The following is a 19,894-nucleotide window of genomic DNA, read 5'->3' on the forward strand; positions in this document are numbered from 1 at the left end:
ATAAAATGAGCACAATGCTTTCGTTAAAGTAAATCCAACTACTGTACTGTACAGGATAACAATCATTATGTCTATGGAAAGTCCCCATAAATCACGAAAACACAACACGTGTGTGTGTGTGGAGGGGGAGAAGACAGGGGGCTAGTTGTCACAAGGGGAAGTTGCTAAGAGAGCTAGGCTATAGCTCAGTAATTGTGCACATTTGAGTCCAAAGTTTTTGTTTATCTCTAGCAAGGGGTTGTGTGTGTTGTTTCAAAGCCGCCTTAAATTGGAATACGATCTTTGAATTTTGTCCTCCAATCTAAACCTCCTATATCATCATATTTTTGCTGTAACTATTGGGTAAACAAGTGAGCAACAAAACCCATAGCATAGATTCAGTCAACAATCAACTATAGGCTACAGTAAAGTTAGATTGTTGACTTGTTTAGATCAGATAAGAGCATTTTGTCGGATGTTCTGGGGCAATTATCTCATTTAAAAAATCAATTATTAACATTATTGATTGCAACATTTGTTGGTCAAAACAATGTCATATGACTGTATCTTATATACAATTCAAGTGTTTTTTATGCACTTGTTAATGACTCCATGCATCATTCACATGACAGAAGAGATTTTAAAAGAAGCGCGCGGCAGCAGTCACGCAAAGCCTCGCCTGCAGTACATGTGCGTGCCTCTCATGTCGCCGGGTTGTGTTTTGCACACATAAAAAAAAAAAAAAAAAAAAAAAAAAAGTGTGTCAGTAGGACAGCGCTTTCCGCGGCACATGCAGAGGGCACATGCAGCGTGGCTTTACCAGCACGTAGCGCGCTCGAATAAGCACATCCAGCTCAGCTCTCCGCTTACACTCCCGCCAATGAACATGCACGCTATGATCAAGAGGAAAAGAGAAAGCTAGGAGATCATGGGCACGTGAGATAAATCCCCGTCAAAGAAAACAACAGAGGTTGACGGTTTCCCTAAATCCAGTCACATTTGCCAGTCACCTGAAAACGTGATTTATGTGGGTGTGGAAGGGTGTGTGTTTGGCTAGGGTTGGAAGTGAAGTTTGACAGTCCCACAGAGATGCTGATGGCAATGAGACATCACCACTAGGCATCCCTACTGCGTCCTTCACACTAGCTCAGGAACAGAGGAACACAGGACAGGTAGCAGCGCGCGGAAGGGGCATCTGCACACCTGTGACAGACTGTATTTTCGACCGACTGTTTGGCTCCGCTACCAATGCTCTGTGCGAGAGATACTTTGGGCTGCTCACTGCATGCACTGGCATTTCGTGACTTTTTTACCTGCTTTCACCAGACTTTAACATACTGACACAAACAGACTTTCCCGAAGACAAGGTTTCTGAAGACGGAGGATCTTGAAAAGCATATCAAGGATGGATAGTCCTGGTAAGTAATACATTTCTTCTTGTCCTTCTTCTTGCTGATATAGTCTATTATTATATTTTATTATATTATATTATATTAAAAATAACATTGGTTGTATTTATGTTGGTAATTGTGCTTAATACCACAAAATAATGATAATAATATTAAATAATAATAATTTCATGAAAATAATTCAGTGCATGCTTTGCTCTTATAAGGGTTATTATTATAAGGTAACACTTTAGTTTTGGGTACAATTCTAACTATTAACTAGTTGCTTATTAGCATGCATAATACATTGGCTGTTTATTATAAAGCACATATTAATGTCTTATTCTGCATGATCATATTCTACATGCTACACAATACCTAAATTTAACAACTAGCTTACTAACTATTAATAAGCAGTTACTATGCAAAAGTCATAGTTAATAGTTAGTAAATAGTGAGAATTGGACCCTAATCTGAAGTGTGACCTATATTATTATTATTTATATATTATTGGTGGCAATGGTTTTTGCCGATAGCTTCTTAACAAATTGAGTTATATTCATCATTACTGTAAATATTCTGGCAATTCATGCAAATGCTTAGCTCATAATTAAGCATATTTTCATGCTGTGTGATTGATTGGTCTGATTAAACTGTTTAGATGCACAATGCAGTTAAAAGAGAAGGTTTTATGTTCTTTCATAGGGTAGGGGTTTACAGTGTTGTGATGAATTATATGATTCACATGGTTTGCAATAGATGATCTAAGCATGTGTCATGAAGGGTATTGGCTTGCTTTGATGATTGCGCTGGGCAGACTCATCAGTGCACCATAAAGACTACAAAGTGCATCTATATATAGTATCAGTCTACTGTGTGAATCACATAAATGATGGAGATAAACATTACCATACTTAGAGTAACTGCTGTAACTGTTGTCATGAACTCTGTGATTGCTTTCAGGGAATCTGCTTAATATCACGTGCATGTGCTGACAACTTCCTGCTATAGCATTGAAAACAAACTCACGTGTAGATGGTCCAAGCTGGAGATAAGAGCGCTGTTAAACTTGGCTCTGGCTTATGAACGCACTTCACCAGTGTAAAGAGTATTAATCATATGAGATATTCAAAACAAACTGTTTATGCAAATAGAATATAAATAGAAAGGCAAAAAGAAAAAAGTCAAAAGACATCCTTCACAGTCTCAGCACTCAGCTGAGTGGTTGGTGGGCTCTTGATGAACATTGGAACTAATGCAATATTTCATAAAGTTTATAATAATTTAACTTTACTTGAGCGTGCACTATAGCCTTCATCCAAGCAGGTTAACCGGTTAAGCTGATTTGGGTAGTGGTTCATTACCGAGGTTAGCCAAGGGCCAATTACATGCTGGCTCAGTCATCCCAAGTCCACTTCAATGTTAATTTACAGCTGGTTCATTTACAAAAGCTGCAGTCACGTTCCAGAACAGGTGATGGAAACATTGTCTCATGCCTGCATGGCGCACCCTCTCAACTCTGCGTTTGACAGAAAGCCTAGAAAACAAATACGAGGCACAATGACATGGTGCATGAAGTCATTAGACAGGGAAATAATAACATCCGAACACATGACCTTTGAGTGGTAGACAACAGGAAACAAGGAAACAGATTTATTTACTCAGAAGTAAATGAAGGGCTTGCCTACACATCAACTCATACATGTGACTTTGAGTTTAGATCCAACCCACGTGGATTTTTATTAGGGATGCAAAAATATAGCAATTTTGACTGATAGATACTGATAATATCCCATTATCAATATCATGTTTGTTACCTATACTATCTATACAACCGTAAAAAAAAAAAAAACACTGTTCACACTAACATGCTGCAAGTGAAATCAGGCTTAATCATTTTAATGTACAGTACAGTATATTTGAAACTTGAAATATGAAAGAAAAAAAAATAGCTAGCCTATAAGTAGATTCAGTCTGATACTGGTAAAAAAAAGAAGAAGGTCGGTATAGCATCTCCATTTACATGGATGAAGCGGAGCAATAATGTAGTCTATACAATAATAATGTTTTCAGGTATCCTAACGTAACACAAAAATAAACTACTTTCATTCAGGTCAAAAATATTGACCTGACCATCAAAAGTCATTAAAGGGTTTAAATCATATATAAAAAAAATCATCTTCAAAAGGACTACTGGAGCATGTACACTAGTTTATTCCCCAACTTTTGGGGGTATGGTTTGGTTCACTAACCTACTGACTTCAGATGCTTTAGAAAATCGCTTATGAAATCTCTGCTGAAAATGTGAGCTATTGTGCAACAACAGGACCTTGAATTATTTTCTTTATATGGCTAGCTTTATTTTCATTCTTCGTGAAAAGCAACAATTAGGCTATATTACGTTTCTGGCGCTCTGGAACATGTTCGTGATTAAATGCACATCACACATTCAGCCTATAGGCTACTCAGTTAACACCAGTTCATACAAGGTGAATTAGAGGTTCCAGATGCGATTTACGCCGGATAACGGACCATCCACCCCCCCCACCATTCGATATAGCCGCTTGCTCTATTTTATAGAGCTTTTGGGTTATAAGAGAGGAACGAGGCGCGCGCATCTTCCCACCGAACGCATCCCTCGCGCCTACAATCGTCCTCACGTGCATGCGCTCTCTCAGCCGCGTGCGGCGCGTGATTTCCACGCCCCCGCCATCACCGCTTCGTTCTTTCAGTGATTCTATGTTTTGGAGCAGATTGTAAGATAGAAAGGGGGAGGTTGGTCAGTGGGTCAGCGATTTCATGCAGTCAGTGTAGCGCCTCATCACGTTTTCCCGCCTCATGCAACTTTTTCTTTGGAGCGGTTCGCATAAACAGCTTCATGACAGCATGAGAACATTCTGTATTGTACGAAATGCCCTTCCCAAACGTACATTTTGGGTTCTATTTGAGGGCAGTTTAGGATTTTATAGTTAGGCTTTTAAACATTTTGTATCGTTGGACCTCTTTTTTCTTTGATTATCTATCTAAAATCTAACAGGTGCTATATTATCATATTTAATACCTGTAGTGTGTGCAAAAGGCTCAGCATTGTAGACAACACTATACTATTAAGCCAGAACAGATTATGAAAATATTAAACATAATGGAAAATATTTATTTTGTATCAAGTATATTGTGTGTCCTTTTTCTACCCTATAAGATATATTTTTTAAATTCAATAAAAACATTTTTTTATAACTGCATAATAAATATAGTTTCAAAGCAGCTTCTATAGAGCATACCGACCATGTGAGCAAGCTATAAACTCAAACCTTCAACGCAAATACAAACTATAGGCTACTTAATATACATTGCAAGGAGATATGAACATTAAGAAATAAAATATATTTGTCACAAAAATGCAATATTCAAATATTTAATGTTAATATTTAAAAAACTCTTTGCCTTAAAGGGTTCATATTCTTTGACCCACTTTAGAATGACAGTTCTGTCTGTATTAACCCAATTAATACATAATATTATAAGTTAGCATATCTCCTTCAATAGCAAACAAAATGCATGCTTCTACTCAAAACAAAAAGTGAAGAAAAAAAAGTGTGAAAGCTTGTGCTTTTTTCTTAATAATAATTTCACTTATACAACTGGATTATGCACAAATGTCTTGCATCCCCAACCGACACATATGCAGATATGTTAAGATGTTGTACATCAAGTAAAATGCACAAAGGATGCGGTCATGCAAGGTAGAGCATTTCAGCTATTTTCCTCGTGGGAGGGAGACCATGCCAGTGTTTGAGGCAACGGAGGAGGGGATTATTGTCCCTGCAAAGTCCTCACGTTTCTACGCTTGTCTCAGCTCACTAGCAGATTAGTGTTTGCATGGGTTGCCTAAGATCACAAAGAGCTGCCAGAGACCTGCTGATTCTTCAGTTAATGCTGGTGTTTCACTGACCCCAATTTATACAGACTTGCAATGACGTGTGCATGGCTCCTCGTGTAGCTTTTAGAAACTGCTGCACTGTCCCTCTCATTACGAGCTGGTTATTTTTAATAAAGGGCAAGACAAAGAAAAGAAAATTATATCGCACATACCCATTTCAGATTAAAGTTTTGATTGTTCTGCAATCATTTGAAATAAGTGCAGCTGCGCCCCACTATTTGTTTAAGGAGCATGTTCTGTTATCCTTAATGTCAATGTCGCTTTAAACTCTGTGGCCTTGTGTGTGTCAGGTGTGAGTATTTCTGTGTATGTAGGTGGGGTTACTAAGCATGGGCAGGGCTGAGTAGCATTGCTCAGGTAGGGCTCACTATCACAAGGCTGTAAAATCCAGCGCTTTAGTATGTCAATAATAAGTCCCGGCGCTGCACGTGCCTGTGGAGGGATCACGAAAACACTTGAGCATAAATAAATACTGTTTGCAGCATGAGAAAACACACACAAAGGAGCAGGGCAGATATTTGATGGTAGTTTGAACTTGTTTACTGCATAAGGGTTCCAAATTCTTTGTACACCATAAAACACAGTTTGAAAGAGAGGAAAATTGCTTAAGGAAATATTTACCCTATTGCCATTTCTCATTGTACACATAGGCCTAGTGTACCTAAAAAAAAAAAAACCTTTTTGTTATAATTTACTTTCATCCTCTTGTTGCTCATGTTGAGATATTTATCAATCAGGAACATACTATAAAAGCGGATAGGAACCATTAACGTGCCTTGCACAGGGAAAAACTAAAAATAGATACTCATATGCATTTGCAATGTTCAGAGAATTTTTGGGTCAACTATCCCATGCACTCTAGGTTTGTGTCAGTGTGAATCAATATATTCTAGTGGTGTGTGCTAGAGCATTTAAGGCTAGAGGTTATTCAAAACTATACAAGTACACAATTTGCCATATAGCCTATATACTACAGATATTAATGATACCTCAAATCATGCAGAATGCTGAGAACATGTCTGCCATTAGTGATCTTATGTAATCATGGTGCCAGTGATTCCCGAAACATTTTGAACAGTGCAGCTCTAAATCACATTCTCTTGGCCCCGAGACCGACTGTGTCCTCGGTTTGTTTAAAAAGTTAATCACATTCTAACAAAACGTGACTCCTCGTTGCCCTGCTCTCTCAGGCAATGCATCTGTGTGGGAACTGTAACATCATCGCAAAGCTGACACGGCATCCTCCGGTGCGCGCCCCCTGTGAATGCTTGTTTTTGATGCTCGCGACTCGCGATTGTTGTAGCAGTTTACACGAGACTGCGGATTTAGTTTGGGCAGGAACGGTGTCAGGAATCCATGTGAGGCGGCGGTCAGGTGTTGTGGAGTTTGGTTGGGGCACTATGCCAGGGCTATTATTGGAGAGGAGAGGCGGGAGAGCTTGTGAACACGTGAGACCGTGTCTCAGCTCATCCTGCGCGCATGACCGGAGAGGATGTGAATGTGATAGGATGCAGAAAACCAGAGGGACAAAACCTGCGGGGAAATGAAAATAAAACAAGCCAACGGTTTTATTTAAAATACCCATGCCTATTAAATATGCCTTTAAAACCAAAACATACAACACATCCTGGGTTATTTCATCAAACGGGAACGTTGCACTATGTTGCTGTGCAGCCGTCACTATTTTTAGCGCGTGAGATCGTTCTGACTGAGGGAACCTCACTCACTCCCAGTCAGTTAGATTATTAGCCTACATCTCCTCCTTCTGAAAGCTGCTGTAAGCGTTTTTCGTATGAAATATCTTGCATATAATGACCCTATTTTCCTGACAGATAGCCATTAAACAGGCACGCAATAGTGTTGTCAGTATTTGAACCAGATATTTTCAGTCAATAGGTTGAGTCGATTTACAAACGACTCGGACTGAATCAAATTGGATTTGATTTGCAAATTAGCCAATGCAACAACCTGAATTGGGACACATGAAAAAACAAGTTCTGTCATGAAACTCTAGGCATAGGCTCATAAGTCCTTAACCCAATCTGCTTGCAATTAAATAATTCTCTATTGGACACTGCTGATTGGTTCCCGCTGAATTGGTAGCCAATGAGCTTGCTGCTGAACATTCTAATTCTTGCCTATTGTTTGCTGTAGCAGTTTGCTGCACTCTTTCAGAAACTCCACCTCCCCAGCTCCACCCGTATAGATCTGCTATGGGGGTGATTCATGAATGCTTGTACAGCAGCAGCATGTCTTTCTTGCTCATAGAAGCATGTTGTGTGTATTGGCAGTGGCAAGTCCCGTACTTGTTCTGCAGCAGCTGCGTAATAGATCTATTCCACCGAGACCAAACACATTAACATTATTACCATGCCAAACTCTCTGAGAGTTGTCATGACAGGACAAATAACCCTAACTTTTGATTAGGGATTTAACATGTTTAAAGGTGTTTTAAAGAATCAGTTTAAATTCATTTATAATTTATGCGATTGACTAAAGTTCCATTTTTAATAAACTGGGCTTTATATACTTTTGTGTTTCTACAGGGAGTGTGATACTCTACGCTTGTACCAATGGCAGTGCCTGTCCAAGCCCAGGAAGCCCCTCTAGTGGCTATCAAACCCAGTCTCCATCTTCCCACTCCCAGCCCTCTTCACCAGAGGAGGTCACCTTCACTGAGATTGGGGCCCTCAAGCAGCAAGGAAGTATTGGATCGCCAGCTTCTCCAAAACGGGTCTTTCAGTTCCCTGAAATCTACAGTAACTCCACGGCAGGATCAAACCCGCACAGCTACTCCCATCCAATCGCCGGTAAAAGGCCTTGTGGATTCACAGGCACGTTTACCAGTAAGTGTTTTCCCTTTTTAAAACCCGCAACACACTCAGTCAGCATCTTCTTTCACAAAAGAATAATGAGTCCCTATTATTTAGGACACCTTCTTTGTGTTCTTTTACATCCTGACCTCATTCTCTACATGTTTCTATTTTTATCTGAGCAGAAACAGGAGGCATGGTGCTCCTTTGTAAAGTATGTGGAGATATTGCATCAGGTTTCCACTATGGTGTCCATGCATGTGAAGGCTGCAAGGTAAGACATAATGAGCCTCTGATAAAATAAGTCTTTTCTAGCATTGTGGTTTATTATAATGTTTGTCTTTCATTCTTTGCAGGGCTTTTTCCGCCGTAGCATTCAGCAGAACATAAACTACAAGATGTGCGTGAAGAACGAGAACTGCCTGATAATGCGCATGAACCGCAACCGCTGCCAACACTGCCGCTTCAAAAAATGCCTGTCTGTTGGCATGTCCCGCGACGGTAAGAATTTTAGGAGGTTATCAGGTCACTGACATACAGTATGACAAATAGCAGAAAGTCGTACTTTCATCTTATTCTTCAGCCCAGCACCACACCCGCCCCCTTCAACCTACTTTCCTCTTTTAGACTTGCACCATTGGTAACTTTCAAGAGAGCAAGTTTCTTTTAGTTTGGCTGTGCACTCTTTTCCATCTCTAGCTTTGCCCTTTGTGGTCCCTCCTTTTTCTCGCTTCCTTCTCTCCATCGGTTTACCCTTCCCCCTCACACGTTCCCTAAGCTCTGCCTCCCAATCCCTCCTAGAGACAATGATTTATGAGGGATGGAGTCACGCAGTCCCTGAAGCTATCTGTCATCTGGAAAACTGCAGCAAATACAGGAATTATTTTGAGAAATTGGAACACGGGCGACTTGATTACCTCGCTCATGCCCTTATAACATCCTCAGCAATTAATGTTGTTCTGCAGCAAAAATTAAGCAAGGGATGCAGAAAAAGCCACACATCTGAACTCTTCTGAAGAATAATGCCTCATCCATTTGCCTTCGGCTGTGATTTAACTTTAAAAACACTGGAATGAAAAGTAAACATTTTAGGAAATATTATACTAGTACATTGTGACCCATTTAAGCTGGGTTTGACTTCTGTCAGGTTCTCGGTGGATTTTCATGCAGCGTTTACCAGCGGATGTGCGTGACAGTGTAGGGTTGCCTGTTAACAAGGATTGCAATGGATGTTGTTCTAAGAGGGCACCAACAGAAATGAGTCCATTGGGTGCAAAGTGAGGGAGGTAAACAGTCATTTTTACCATGGTTCCTGAAAGTGCTAGAGCCCACAACCTAGAAACCTGTTTCTCTTACGGGTTCTCATGCACAAACAGGAAAACCTCATTTAACTGCCTCAAATGCCACAATAAAGCAGACGCCCTGATTTCACTTCACTTCACTTCAGTCAGTTGTTTAATTTTGGTTTTGTTATACAAACAGATGTTTGGTTTGACACGATGGCCTAGCATGGTTTCACTTCCGCTTTGATCTTGCCTTTGTGCAGACAAGTAATCAGTGCAGCTATATGTGTCACACATTGTTTTGCACAGGATGAACCTTTGTAGTTTTGATATCAGATTCAAACCAACATTTTAAACCGAATTCTGGTTCATCAAGTTCAAGTAAAATTCAAATTTGGTGTGTTGGAATTTGAATTGGCCACACCCCACTGGAAGCTGAATTGGAATTTTAATTGGAATGACAGGAATAGGAATTTACTGAATTGCAACTGAAAGAGATTCAACAGAGGCAATGCATTCTGGGAAATGAAGTGTTGCTATAAACTAACTTTAAAGTAAGGCTTTGTCAAATCAACATTCAAAGTTTTAACGTTGCTCTTCTAGTTAAAATTAGTCATATTAATTTGATTGAATTTCAATTCATTGTATTTCTACATCCTTGCGTTCAAATTTGAAGTGCAAATTTCTGTATCCTGTTTGCTACCCCAATTCTGATTGAGCTGAAATTCAGGAATTGAATTGCAATTTAACAGGCATTTTTAATTCAATTCTGAATGGTGTATTTAACCATATTTATCATACGGAAGGGTAACACACACAACCAATGCATGTTTGTTACAGAAAGCTAAAAAGATGTTTCCCACCGTTCTTGGCTAATTTTCTCATTTACAGGTGTTGTGAGACTTATATGATATATTGAGCATCCTTCTCACATCTGGTAAAACCAGTATGTACCACAAACCCTTACGTCTACTGTCACCTCAATCTGCCAAATGACGTATTCTTCTCTTCTCTTCTCTTCTCTTCTCTTCTCTTCTCTTCTCTTCTCTTCTCTTCTCTTCTCTTCTCTTCTCTTCTCTTCTCTTCTCTTCTCTTCTCTTCTCTTCTCTTCTCTTCTCTTCTCACAATCATTAGTTTCTCTCCCAATTACCGTGGCATTGCCATCAAGTTCTGCCTGACCCACTGCCCTACTTACGGCTTCAGAGAGGAGTGAGAGTAGCATAGGGATGAAGATAGGAAGGGGAGGTAGTGACGGAGAGAGTGATGAAGAGTGGGGGGAGTTAACACATTGTTGCAATGGTGCTATTTTTAGACTCAACAGCTGACAGATTTTCTTAGCGGAGGGGTGGTGAGGGAGAAATAAGTGAGGGGATTTTAAAAGATGCGAAAGCATAGAAAACAGCACTGACACATTTAATGTTCATCCATATTTGACACCACAATGACCAAAAATTCAGCATACAGTTGTCAGTACTGGATAGCGAGTTGTCTCTTACACTGTGGCTGTGCTATTCAAAAACTTCCAAAGCAATTTTCAGACAGTATTTCATTTATTTTTTCACACTAGGTTATTTCTGATAGCAACATGCACTTTATTATAAAAGAAACAGGTCATGGACATTTTGATTACTGATCATCAGGATCTCTTAATGGCCTGGTTTATCAGTCATTTGCATAGAAAAAGCAGTAGTTTCACAACATTTTTTATTTTTAACATGGCGTATGACTACTCGATTTACTACTTAAATTCATCCCAGATATTTAATTTGAAATGAAAATTCACAATGCATTTAAAGAGATAGTACACCCACAAATGAAAATTCTGTCATTACTTACTAAACCTGACTGTCTTTCGACTGTTAAATATGAAAGAAGATATAGAAAGAAGAATAGTTTTTTGTTCATTCAATGAAAGAGGGGGTTCAAAGTTGTTTTGGACCCCACTGAGTGTTTTGTTGTTTTGTGTTTCACAAAAGAAAGAAAGTCATACAGTTTTGGAACAACATGACTGAGTAAATAATGACAGACTTTGCAATTCAGTTTTGGGGAAACTATCTCTTTAAATTGCATTATTCAGAGGGAAAAAAAGTCAAAGCATTATAATAAAACATTTTTTGAACCAGGCACAATAATGGCAAATTAATTTATTAAGACTTCATGTCTTTAAACCTATTGTTTCTCTCTCTGACCCCTAGCTGTGCGTTTCGGCCGCATCCCCAAACGAGAGAAGCAACGGCTTTTGGATGAGATGCAGAGCTACATGAACAGCCTCAACGAATCGTCCAGCATGGGCATGGAAACCTCCCCACCACTTGAACCTCCTCTCAGCAACAGCGAGAACCAATCCAAAGAGGCTATTGGTGCCTTATCCCGAGCCTACCAAAACATCTTCACAAACACGCAGGACCACCTAAAGAAGCGTGCGGGCAACAGCGGAACGAACACCTTTCAAAACCACCCTTCTCAGGACAGCAACTATCCTCAAGCAAACCCTCTCGCAGGGTACCACGCAACTACCCATGAAAGCTTCCCGGCACCGCCTAGCTGCCCAGTTGCTTCCAGCGACAGCAAATGCCCGGTCTCATTGGTGGACAACAGTCGGTACAGCTACGAGTCTTCATTCAGCCAAAATCACTCCCAGTCTAGAGTCAGCCTGCCCTCACAACCCACTCACGCCGAATACAACAGCTACGTGACCGGCAAGTCCCAAAGCCAGGCCTCGTGTCCGTTTAAGTTGGCTGCTGGCTCCAAAGTGCTGGTGAGGAATGTTTTACAGTACTTGGTAGATTACTTACAAAATGTAGCCCATTACTGAATTCAGATTTCATCATGAAAAGTGTAGTTAATAATGTAATTACATTACACATTTTAGGTAATATAATCTGACTACTTTTATATTACTTTTGTTTAATAAGTTTAGCTTAGTTTAATCTTGTACCATATGGATATAAAAATACAAAGAGAATGAATAGTTATGCCATTCTTTGTTATCAACAACATAAAGTGCATTAAACGTTACATTATGGCATGGTTTCCTGAACTGGGTTTTGTGAAGGAACTAAACTGGATTCCTAAACTGATGGAAAGCTAATAATTAATTAAAGGGATAGTTCACCCAAAAATTTAAATTCTGTCATCATTTACTCACCCTCAAGTTGTTCCAACCCCCCCCCCCCCCCCCCCCCCCAAATTGTGTGAACTATCCCTTTAAATATTAAAAATGTTAAATTAAAAGAAAAGAAAAAAACACACACACACAAAAAAAATTTTAAATACTGACTAGTGACTGGCCTGTGTGTGCAATTCCACAAAACATTTCGAACATAGATAAGCAATCATATTTTTTTGAATAGAAAATTAAATAGATAAAAAGAAGAATTAGGGAGAATCAATGAATTATGAATAATTGACTGCCATTTTCTGAATATTCAGTCATCATGTAAGCATTCATTATAGCAGAAATAGTACGTTTAAGTATAATTTAAGATCAAAATACAAGAATAGACCAATAAATTAAGCATGATGTCTCTGCTGCCTCTCTCATAGGCCTGTCCACTGAACGCATGCCCCGTGTCAGCACCTGGCGTCTCCAGTCAGCAGGTGTGGGAGTCTTTCTCACAGTGCTTCACGCCGGCTGTACGTGAAGTGGTCGAATTCGCAAAGGGCATTCCAGGCTTCCAGGATCTCTGCCAGCATGATCAAGTCATGTTGCTCAAAGCAGGCACTTTCCAGGTACTGATTACATAACCACTTTAATTCCCCTGACCTTTTACATTACTTTTATTGCTATTAAAGAAGCACTACCCAAACAGATTTCCCAATTCGTCCTATTTCAAACTCATGCCATTGGTTAAGCCAAAGGTTGGCCTGTAAAATCACTCAAAACAAACACCGCAATGTGTAGATAGTGGAGCAGTGTTAAGCCCCTTAGGGACATCAACCTAAACGCTAACTTGTTGTCTTTTTTGTGAGTGAAAAATACACACATCATCTGGGTCAATCTTTTCACTTCCATCTTATTTTGTTGCCTTTTACAGGTTCTAATGGTGAGGTTTTCCTCACTGTTCAACCACAAGGAACGATCACTGACTTTCCTGAATGGGCAAACGTACCCGCTGGGCACCCTTAGGGGTCTGGGTATGGGCTCCTTGCTGGAGGCCATGTTTGAGTTCAGTTCCAAGCTGAGCTGTCTGGGCCTGGAGTCAGATGAGTTGGCACTCTTCATGGCTGTGGTGCTGGTTTCTTCAGGTAAGAGCAACACTGGAATCGGAGTCATTAGTTAATTAGTGCTATTTGCTATGGCATGAATCACAGGGTATGCTTTCAGTGGGAAAGACAGTAAAGAATTAATGCTCATGCTTAGTGTTAGCGATTTGAACTAATTATTTATAATAGCGATTCATATTAAATGCAATATTAATATTATTATTAATATTTGTGTTCTAGCCTATAACCCAAAAATGTCAGATAAATAGTTTTAAAATAACACTGTTATAACACATTTTTCATGTAGTTCCAAACCGGTATACATTTCTTTCTTCTACAGAACACAAAAGAAAATATTTTGGAGAATTTGTCAGCAGTTTTTATCTATAAAAAAAAAAAATCAATGGGGTCCAAAACAACAGTGAATCTCACTGACTTTTATTGTATGAAAAAAAAGAAGAAAAAAAAAACAGGCAAAAAATTTAATAAAATTAAAAAACATTTTTAAATAACAAAAAAAAAAAAAAAAAATCCCAATCAACCAAATATATGCATATACTGTATATTTAAATATACAATATTGAATACCGATAAATGAAAAAAATCGTATTTATAGGTAACATATATTGTGACTATATATATATATATATATATATATATATATACACACAATTTATTTATAATATTTTTTTATTTATTTTAAACATTTATTTATAATTTTTCTGTTGGCTTTTGATAATAAATGGTTTTTCATTTATCCACAGATTGCTCTGGCATTTTGGATTTTGTGGCTGTCGAACAGTTACAGGAAGGACTCCTCCGAGCGCTGCGCACCTTAATCAACCGTCGCCGTCCTGACGACAACTCCCTCTTTCCCAAACTGCTCCTGCGTCTTCCAGACCTGCGCACCCTCAACAACCTTCACTCCGACAAGCTGCTGGCCTTCCGTATCGATCCCTGAGCTATCAGTCGCTGCAGCTGGAACTCAACCAAAGGCCACGGCTGGCCAATCAGAGAACACCTTTCCTGGTTAAGAGAAAGACTGCTAATTTTAGGGGGAGACGTTGAGCGTGTTCCCATAGGAACCATTGGTTATGATGCTTGTTAATGAGGAACACAATGAACAGATGGCTCTCAGCAAGCTCTAAACAAGACTATATCTTCATTTAAGCTTTCACGGATCATTTTCATACATGCATTGCCCTTCTGTTCAGCTCGGCTGGAGAACAATGTTGATTATATTTATCCGAGGGGAAGTTTTGCCAGTCATATCATCATAAATAAGCTTACCACAGAACTTTTGAAGACCAAAAAACGGGTCATTCCTCTTTACTGCCTGCAAAGTGAAATACACAGTCTTTAGTCAAGTAGACCATGTATACAGTAGAAAGGTAATTTTAGGGACCATTTAAAGCCAATTGTGTCAGTGTATGTGCCTGTGTGTTTGAGAAAGGGACAGAAATACCATGTACATAAGCCATAGATATCACTTATACAGTTACATCACATTAAAACTTTAGTTTGAGACAATAAAGTATACATTTAATTACAGGAGATTTACTGTATCTGCAACAACCATTTAAGTTATTTAAAAAATAAAAGAAACAACTGAAACATTTTAACTTTTGAGATTAGATAAAATTGTCATATTTGTTTGTTTGCTTTTTTATTATCATCATCAAGCTGAATACAGTGTGTCAAAGTATATTTCCAAACATTCTCCTTTAAGAATATATCTAAATCTAGGGATACAAAACCAGCATTCTCTCCTATGCATGTTATATTTTGTTGTTTTCTACAGTTACACTGATTGAACTGCCTGTTCAGAGAATGAAGGATTCGCAGTCGTGTGTTTGAATGAGACGGGGCGTCTGGTGCCTTGTAAGCAATGGACTGTTTATCTGTGTGTTGTGAGAACGAGCCCCTGAACTTCTGGCACCAGCACAGTATCTGTACAGCATTTACTGAGATCACAAAGCATGTCAAGAAGGCATTTTGGACTGCCATGTGGTTGATTTGATCAGTTGAGTTGATTTTTATTATGGCTGATAAAGTTACGTTATTCAATGGAAATGTATATTTTGTAAATTGTTTTCTTCTGTAGAACCAATATAAATACAAGATTATCTATTCTGATGTTGTCTGTTTTGTTTTTTAAAGCTATACACACACTACCTGTGACATTTAGTTTTTGCTACTTACATTTTTTTTTTGGAAACCATTATACAATTTTTTTTCTTCCAATAAACACCATTAATTAAAAAAAATTCATGTTTTGTAACACTATAATGTCACTTTTTAATGCATCCCAAAATCTTACTTGCCTCAAACTGGTAGTATATCACAGTATCCAAAAAAAAAAAAAAAAAACAGCAAAAACTGTTTTCAGCACTGATAATAATAAGAAATGTGTCTTGAGCACTAAATCAGCATATAATAATGATTTCTGAAGGATCATGTGACACTGAAGAGTGGAGTAATGATGCTGAAAATTCAGCTTTGCATCACAGAAATAAATTGTATTTAAAAATATATTAAAATAGAAAACAGTTATTTCAAATTGCAATAATATACTATATTTTTGCAATATTTTTGATCAAATAAATGCAGCCTCGGTGAGCTTTGCCTGCTGTAACATATTACAGCATCAATGCATGCTTTATTCTTTCTAAAGATAAATAAGTAGACAAACCATTAATGGTTGTCATGTTTTTCCTCAGCTTTTTAGAGTGATGCAGAAATAATTTTAACTGGCCTGAAACTGTCAGTTACATTTTGGTTGTCAAATTTAGTTAATCCACTTTAATTCAGGACACTGGAAAATCTATTTCTAAAAGAATCAGTTAAAACACATGCATGTTGCCAGATTTTTATTTTATTTTATTTTATTTTATTCTTATGCTTTAAAAACTTTGTAGAAGCTATCATATTTTAGTGGTATTGTCTTCTTTAGTTAATCTGAGAGCCATTAGAGATATCATCCATGAAATTATTCAAGACATTGCTTTACATAGTAAACGGTGTTATAGTGACATCGTGTGGCCACCCGCAGTACCGAAATGCCATTTCAATTTAAGAAAATGAATATAACTCATGCTTACGTTTCATTCACGCTTAATCCAACGTTGCTTGGTAAACTTGATGGAGCGTCCTGCTACATACCCTAATTAACATTGTCAGTCAATCTTTAACAACAGAAGAATTCGTTTATTCGGCTCTGGTTAATTAATCGTTGCTAACTTCTGCTTTGTAACCAATCAGAGAGCCCTACTGGGTTGAACGCCGTAATACGTCATTAATATTTATAAGCTACGCAAAGATGTCATTCTTGTGTTTTGCGTCATTACGTTTGAGTAACCCGGAAACACACACGGATATTGTAGAGCAGAAAGGCAAATATTGCAGACATTTATGCTGTAAAATCATCTGAAATCATGGCATAGAAAAGGTATTTTATCTCCCAAAATCAGCGAAGACCTTGCAAACTCTTTTGGACAATGTTAAGAGTAAGGTATTTAAGGCTTTTAACTAAACATTTATGGATGTTTCAAGCTTAAGTCAAGTTGAATCTCTCTCTCTCTCTCTCTCTCTCTCTATATATATAGATAGATAGATAGATAGATAGATAGATAGATAGACAGACAGATAGAAATAGATAGATATATAATGTATTGATAGTAACCATGTGGCTCATTTCAGAAGTCAAGCTGACAGTCTGACATGATGATTTCTCCACTGGGTTCATCCAGAACATGATGAAGAATGTCATTTTTGGTAAGAACTATTTTGGTACTAAACCATTGTTATTAACATTTATGGTCTATATAATGCACCTTTTGCATCATTTTTCATTTTTCTCTTTCCTCAGATGAACTATAGATTTCACTGGACCAAGAGCTCCAGGAGGAGGATGATGATGATGATCTAGGATTATTTAGGATTTCTCCAGTCACCTGAAAACCTTTGTCCATCATGTTTGTGACAGCATACCTGGCATTTATAGTTTTGGCAGGACTGTGCGTGGCTTTAGAGATTGCAGCCCGTCGTCTCACCTCATTCCAGGCCACACAGACAGCTGTCGCCAATCCGGCATTCCAGCGTTTTCAGAAGCTCTTTCTGAAGGCGTATCTCCTGGCCCTCTGGGCCGACTGGCTACAGGGACCTTACCTTTATAAACTGTATCGACATTACAACTTCCTGGAGTCTCAGATCGCCATCCTATATGTATTCGGTCTGGCTTCTTGCGTGCTATTTGCCCCAGTGGCCGGCTGGCTACCGCAATTTCTTGGGCGAAGACAGACGTGTCTCCTCTTCTGCCTGGCCTACTCTATCTGCTGCTTTACCAAGCTGTCACAAGACTATTTTGTGCTCATACTAGGACGTGTTCTAGGAGGCCTGTCCACCTCTCTGCTAACCACCACTTTTGAGGCCTGGTATGTGCACGGTCACGTTGACGTCCATGATTTTCCCAAAGAATGGATTCCTGTTACCTTCGGTAAAGTCGCAAATTGGAATCACGGACTGGCAGTTGGCGCCGGGCTGGTGGCGAATTTGTTTGCCGAATGGCTCGGGCTGGGGCCGGTCGCTCCGTTTCTTTTGGCGATCCCAAGCCTTGCCGCCTGTGCCTGGTTTGTGCTGTCCGAATGGGGTCAGGAGGACAGACAGGAGGGCGCACACGGAGACAAGAACGCCCCCCTTCTCAACCCTCTAAACGCCCCTAAGCTGCAAATGTCAACGCGGGCCCGTTTCTGGCGTAGCTGTGTGGACGCCCTGCGCTGCTTGCTGTCTGACCGCCGCGTTATGCTTTTGGGTGGCGTTCAGGCACTTTTTGAAAGCGTTCTCTATATATTTGTTTTTCTTTGGACTCCTGTACTGGACCCACACGGCCCGCCGCTGGGAATCATTTTCTCCAGTCTGATGGCGGCCAGCTTGGCCGGCTCCACGCTTTTCCGACTGGCCACGTCGGCCCCGTATCGACTCCAGCCCGGTCACCTGCTCTGCTTAGCCGTTCTACTAGCTTTCTTCTCCTTCTTCATGCTGACGTTCTCCACTGTGCCCGGCCAGCCCCGGCCGAGGGAATCTCTTCTCGCCTTCCTTCTGCTGGAACTAGCCTGCGGGCTTTATTTCCCGGCGGTAAGTTTTCTCCAGGGCCGAGTGGTTCCCATGGAACGCAGAGCTGCCGTGCTGGCTTGGTTTCGTTTGCCTCTTCACCTCCTGGCTTGCCTGGGGCTGCTGGCTCTTCACGGGGAGGTGTCGGGGGCCGGTGCGGGTGAGGCTGGCAGTGGCACCAGACACATGTTTGCAGGCTGTGCGGGGATGATGCTGGCCGCTCTGCTTGCTGTCGTCAGCCTTTTCACTGTGGGCAGGAATGATGCAGACCTCAGACTAGAGGGGACCAAATTAGAGGGAGAAATCTGAGTTGTAGAAAGACAGACACTGGATTTCAATATAAGGACTGGGGTTATTTTTTGTATGCTTTGTTTTCTTTATGAATGTTGTCTTAGTTAAACAAATGTATTTATGGGTAAAACTAATCAGAAAGAACATGGCTTTATTTTTTTTTCTTCTAACTGCAATGTCAATAGTACCAATAAACACCTTCAAATCTGATTATGTTTGTACTTGGGCAATCCATCCAGAAAAGCAATACCAGATTATTTAAATTAATTTTACACTTCATTTGAATATTGAATATGATCAGCAAATCAATTAAACGTTATTTTGCAATAAAGACTCATTTTAAATTTACATTGCAATTATGCATTTGGCAGATTCTTTTAACCCTTGTGTGGTGTTCGGGTCATTTTGACCCGGAGAGAATTTTCTTTTACCCAAAAATACTAGTTAATGTTAACGCTTTGGACTGAAATTTAGTGACTTGATTCACAGATGGTATAACTACTTCTCAAATGTTTTTTGACAATTTTTTAACTTTTTTAGGGGGGGTTTTGTCACCTTGTTACACTTGTGGTCTTCCCGGTCAAAAATTACCGGACTACAAAAAATTGCTTATAAATCACTTGTTATGCTATATTTTCACCCAATATTGGATTCAATCTTTTTGTCAACTTGTTCTCTTTCAATTAGGACTGGTTTTATATTTCTATTTGCATCTGATTAATTGTAGGCCTCATTTATTTGAGAGTAGGCATCTCATTTTTTGAGTAAAAAAAACATTATTTTTGAATAATTTTGGAAATATTAAATAAAATCTGAAGAAAATTGGCACTGTTGATCACACTAGTCTACTTTAATATTTCACCCGGAATTTTGTTTTGAAAAACT

General features: G+C 39.2%; 2 protein-coding genes across 4 annotated transcripts; both read left to right on the plus strand.

Annotated features, from left to right (window-relative positions):
* Positions 1-767: 767 nt before the first annotated feature.
* nr1d4a (nuclear receptor subfamily 1, group D, member 4a) lies at positions 768-15,016 on the plus strand. Its single transcript, XM_084427267.1, has 8 exons — positions 768-1,397; positions 7,854-8,153; positions 8,306-8,394; positions 8,477-8,621; positions 11,599-12,161; positions 12,950-13,135; positions 13,441-13,651; positions 14,374-15,016. The coding sequence occupies exons 1-8, from the start codon at positions 1,385-1,387 to the stop codon at positions 14,568-14,570; spliced, it is 1,704 nt and encodes a 567-aa protein (XP_084283393.1). The 5' UTR covers positions 768-1,384; the 3' UTR covers positions 14,571-15,016.
* Positions 15,017-16,945: 1,929 nt separating this feature from the next.
* Positions 16,946-19,219, plus strand: mfsd5 (major facilitator superfamily domain containing 5). Of its 3 annotated transcripts, none has more exons than XM_084427511.1 (3): positions 16,946-17,057; positions 17,309-17,383; positions 17,478-19,219. In XM_084427511.1, the coding sequence occupies exon 3, from the start codon at positions 17,582-17,584 to the stop codon at positions 19,025-19,027; it is 1,446 nt and encodes a 481-aa protein (XP_084283637.1). In that variant the 5' UTR covers positions 16,946-17,057; positions 17,309-17,383; positions 17,478-17,581; the 3' UTR covers positions 19,028-19,219. The 3 variants fall into 3 exon arrangements, with proteins under 3 accessions (XP_084283637.1, XP_084283636.1, XP_084283635.1); XM_084427510.1 differs by having other exon boundaries at positions 16,954-17,120; XM_084427509.1 differs by having other exon boundaries at positions 16,957-17,115.
* Positions 19,220-19,894: the final 675 nt, after the last annotated feature.

The sequence above is a fragment of the Rutilus rutilus genome (assembly GCF_951802725.1).
Source record: "Rutilus rutilus genome assembly, chromosome: 13".
Classification (NCBI taxonomy): domain Eukaryota; kingdom Metazoa; phylum Chordata; class Actinopteri; order Cypriniformes; family Leuciscidae; genus Rutilus; species Rutilus rutilus.

Coding starts and splice junctions, on each gene's coding strand:
- nr1d4a (XM_084427267.1), top strand. Junction 8,622..11,598: donor TGTTGGCATGTCCCGCGACG/GTAAGAATTTTA, acceptor TCTGACCCCTAG/CTGTGCGTTTCGGCCGCATC. Junction 13,652..14,373: donor TGTGGTGCTGGTTTCTTCAG/GTAAGAGCAACA, acceptor ATTTATCCACAG/ATTGCTCTGGCATTTTGGAT.
- mfsd5 (XM_084427511.1), top strand. CDS start 17,582: ATGTTTGTGACAGCATACCTGGCATTTATAGTTTTGGCAGGACTGTGC.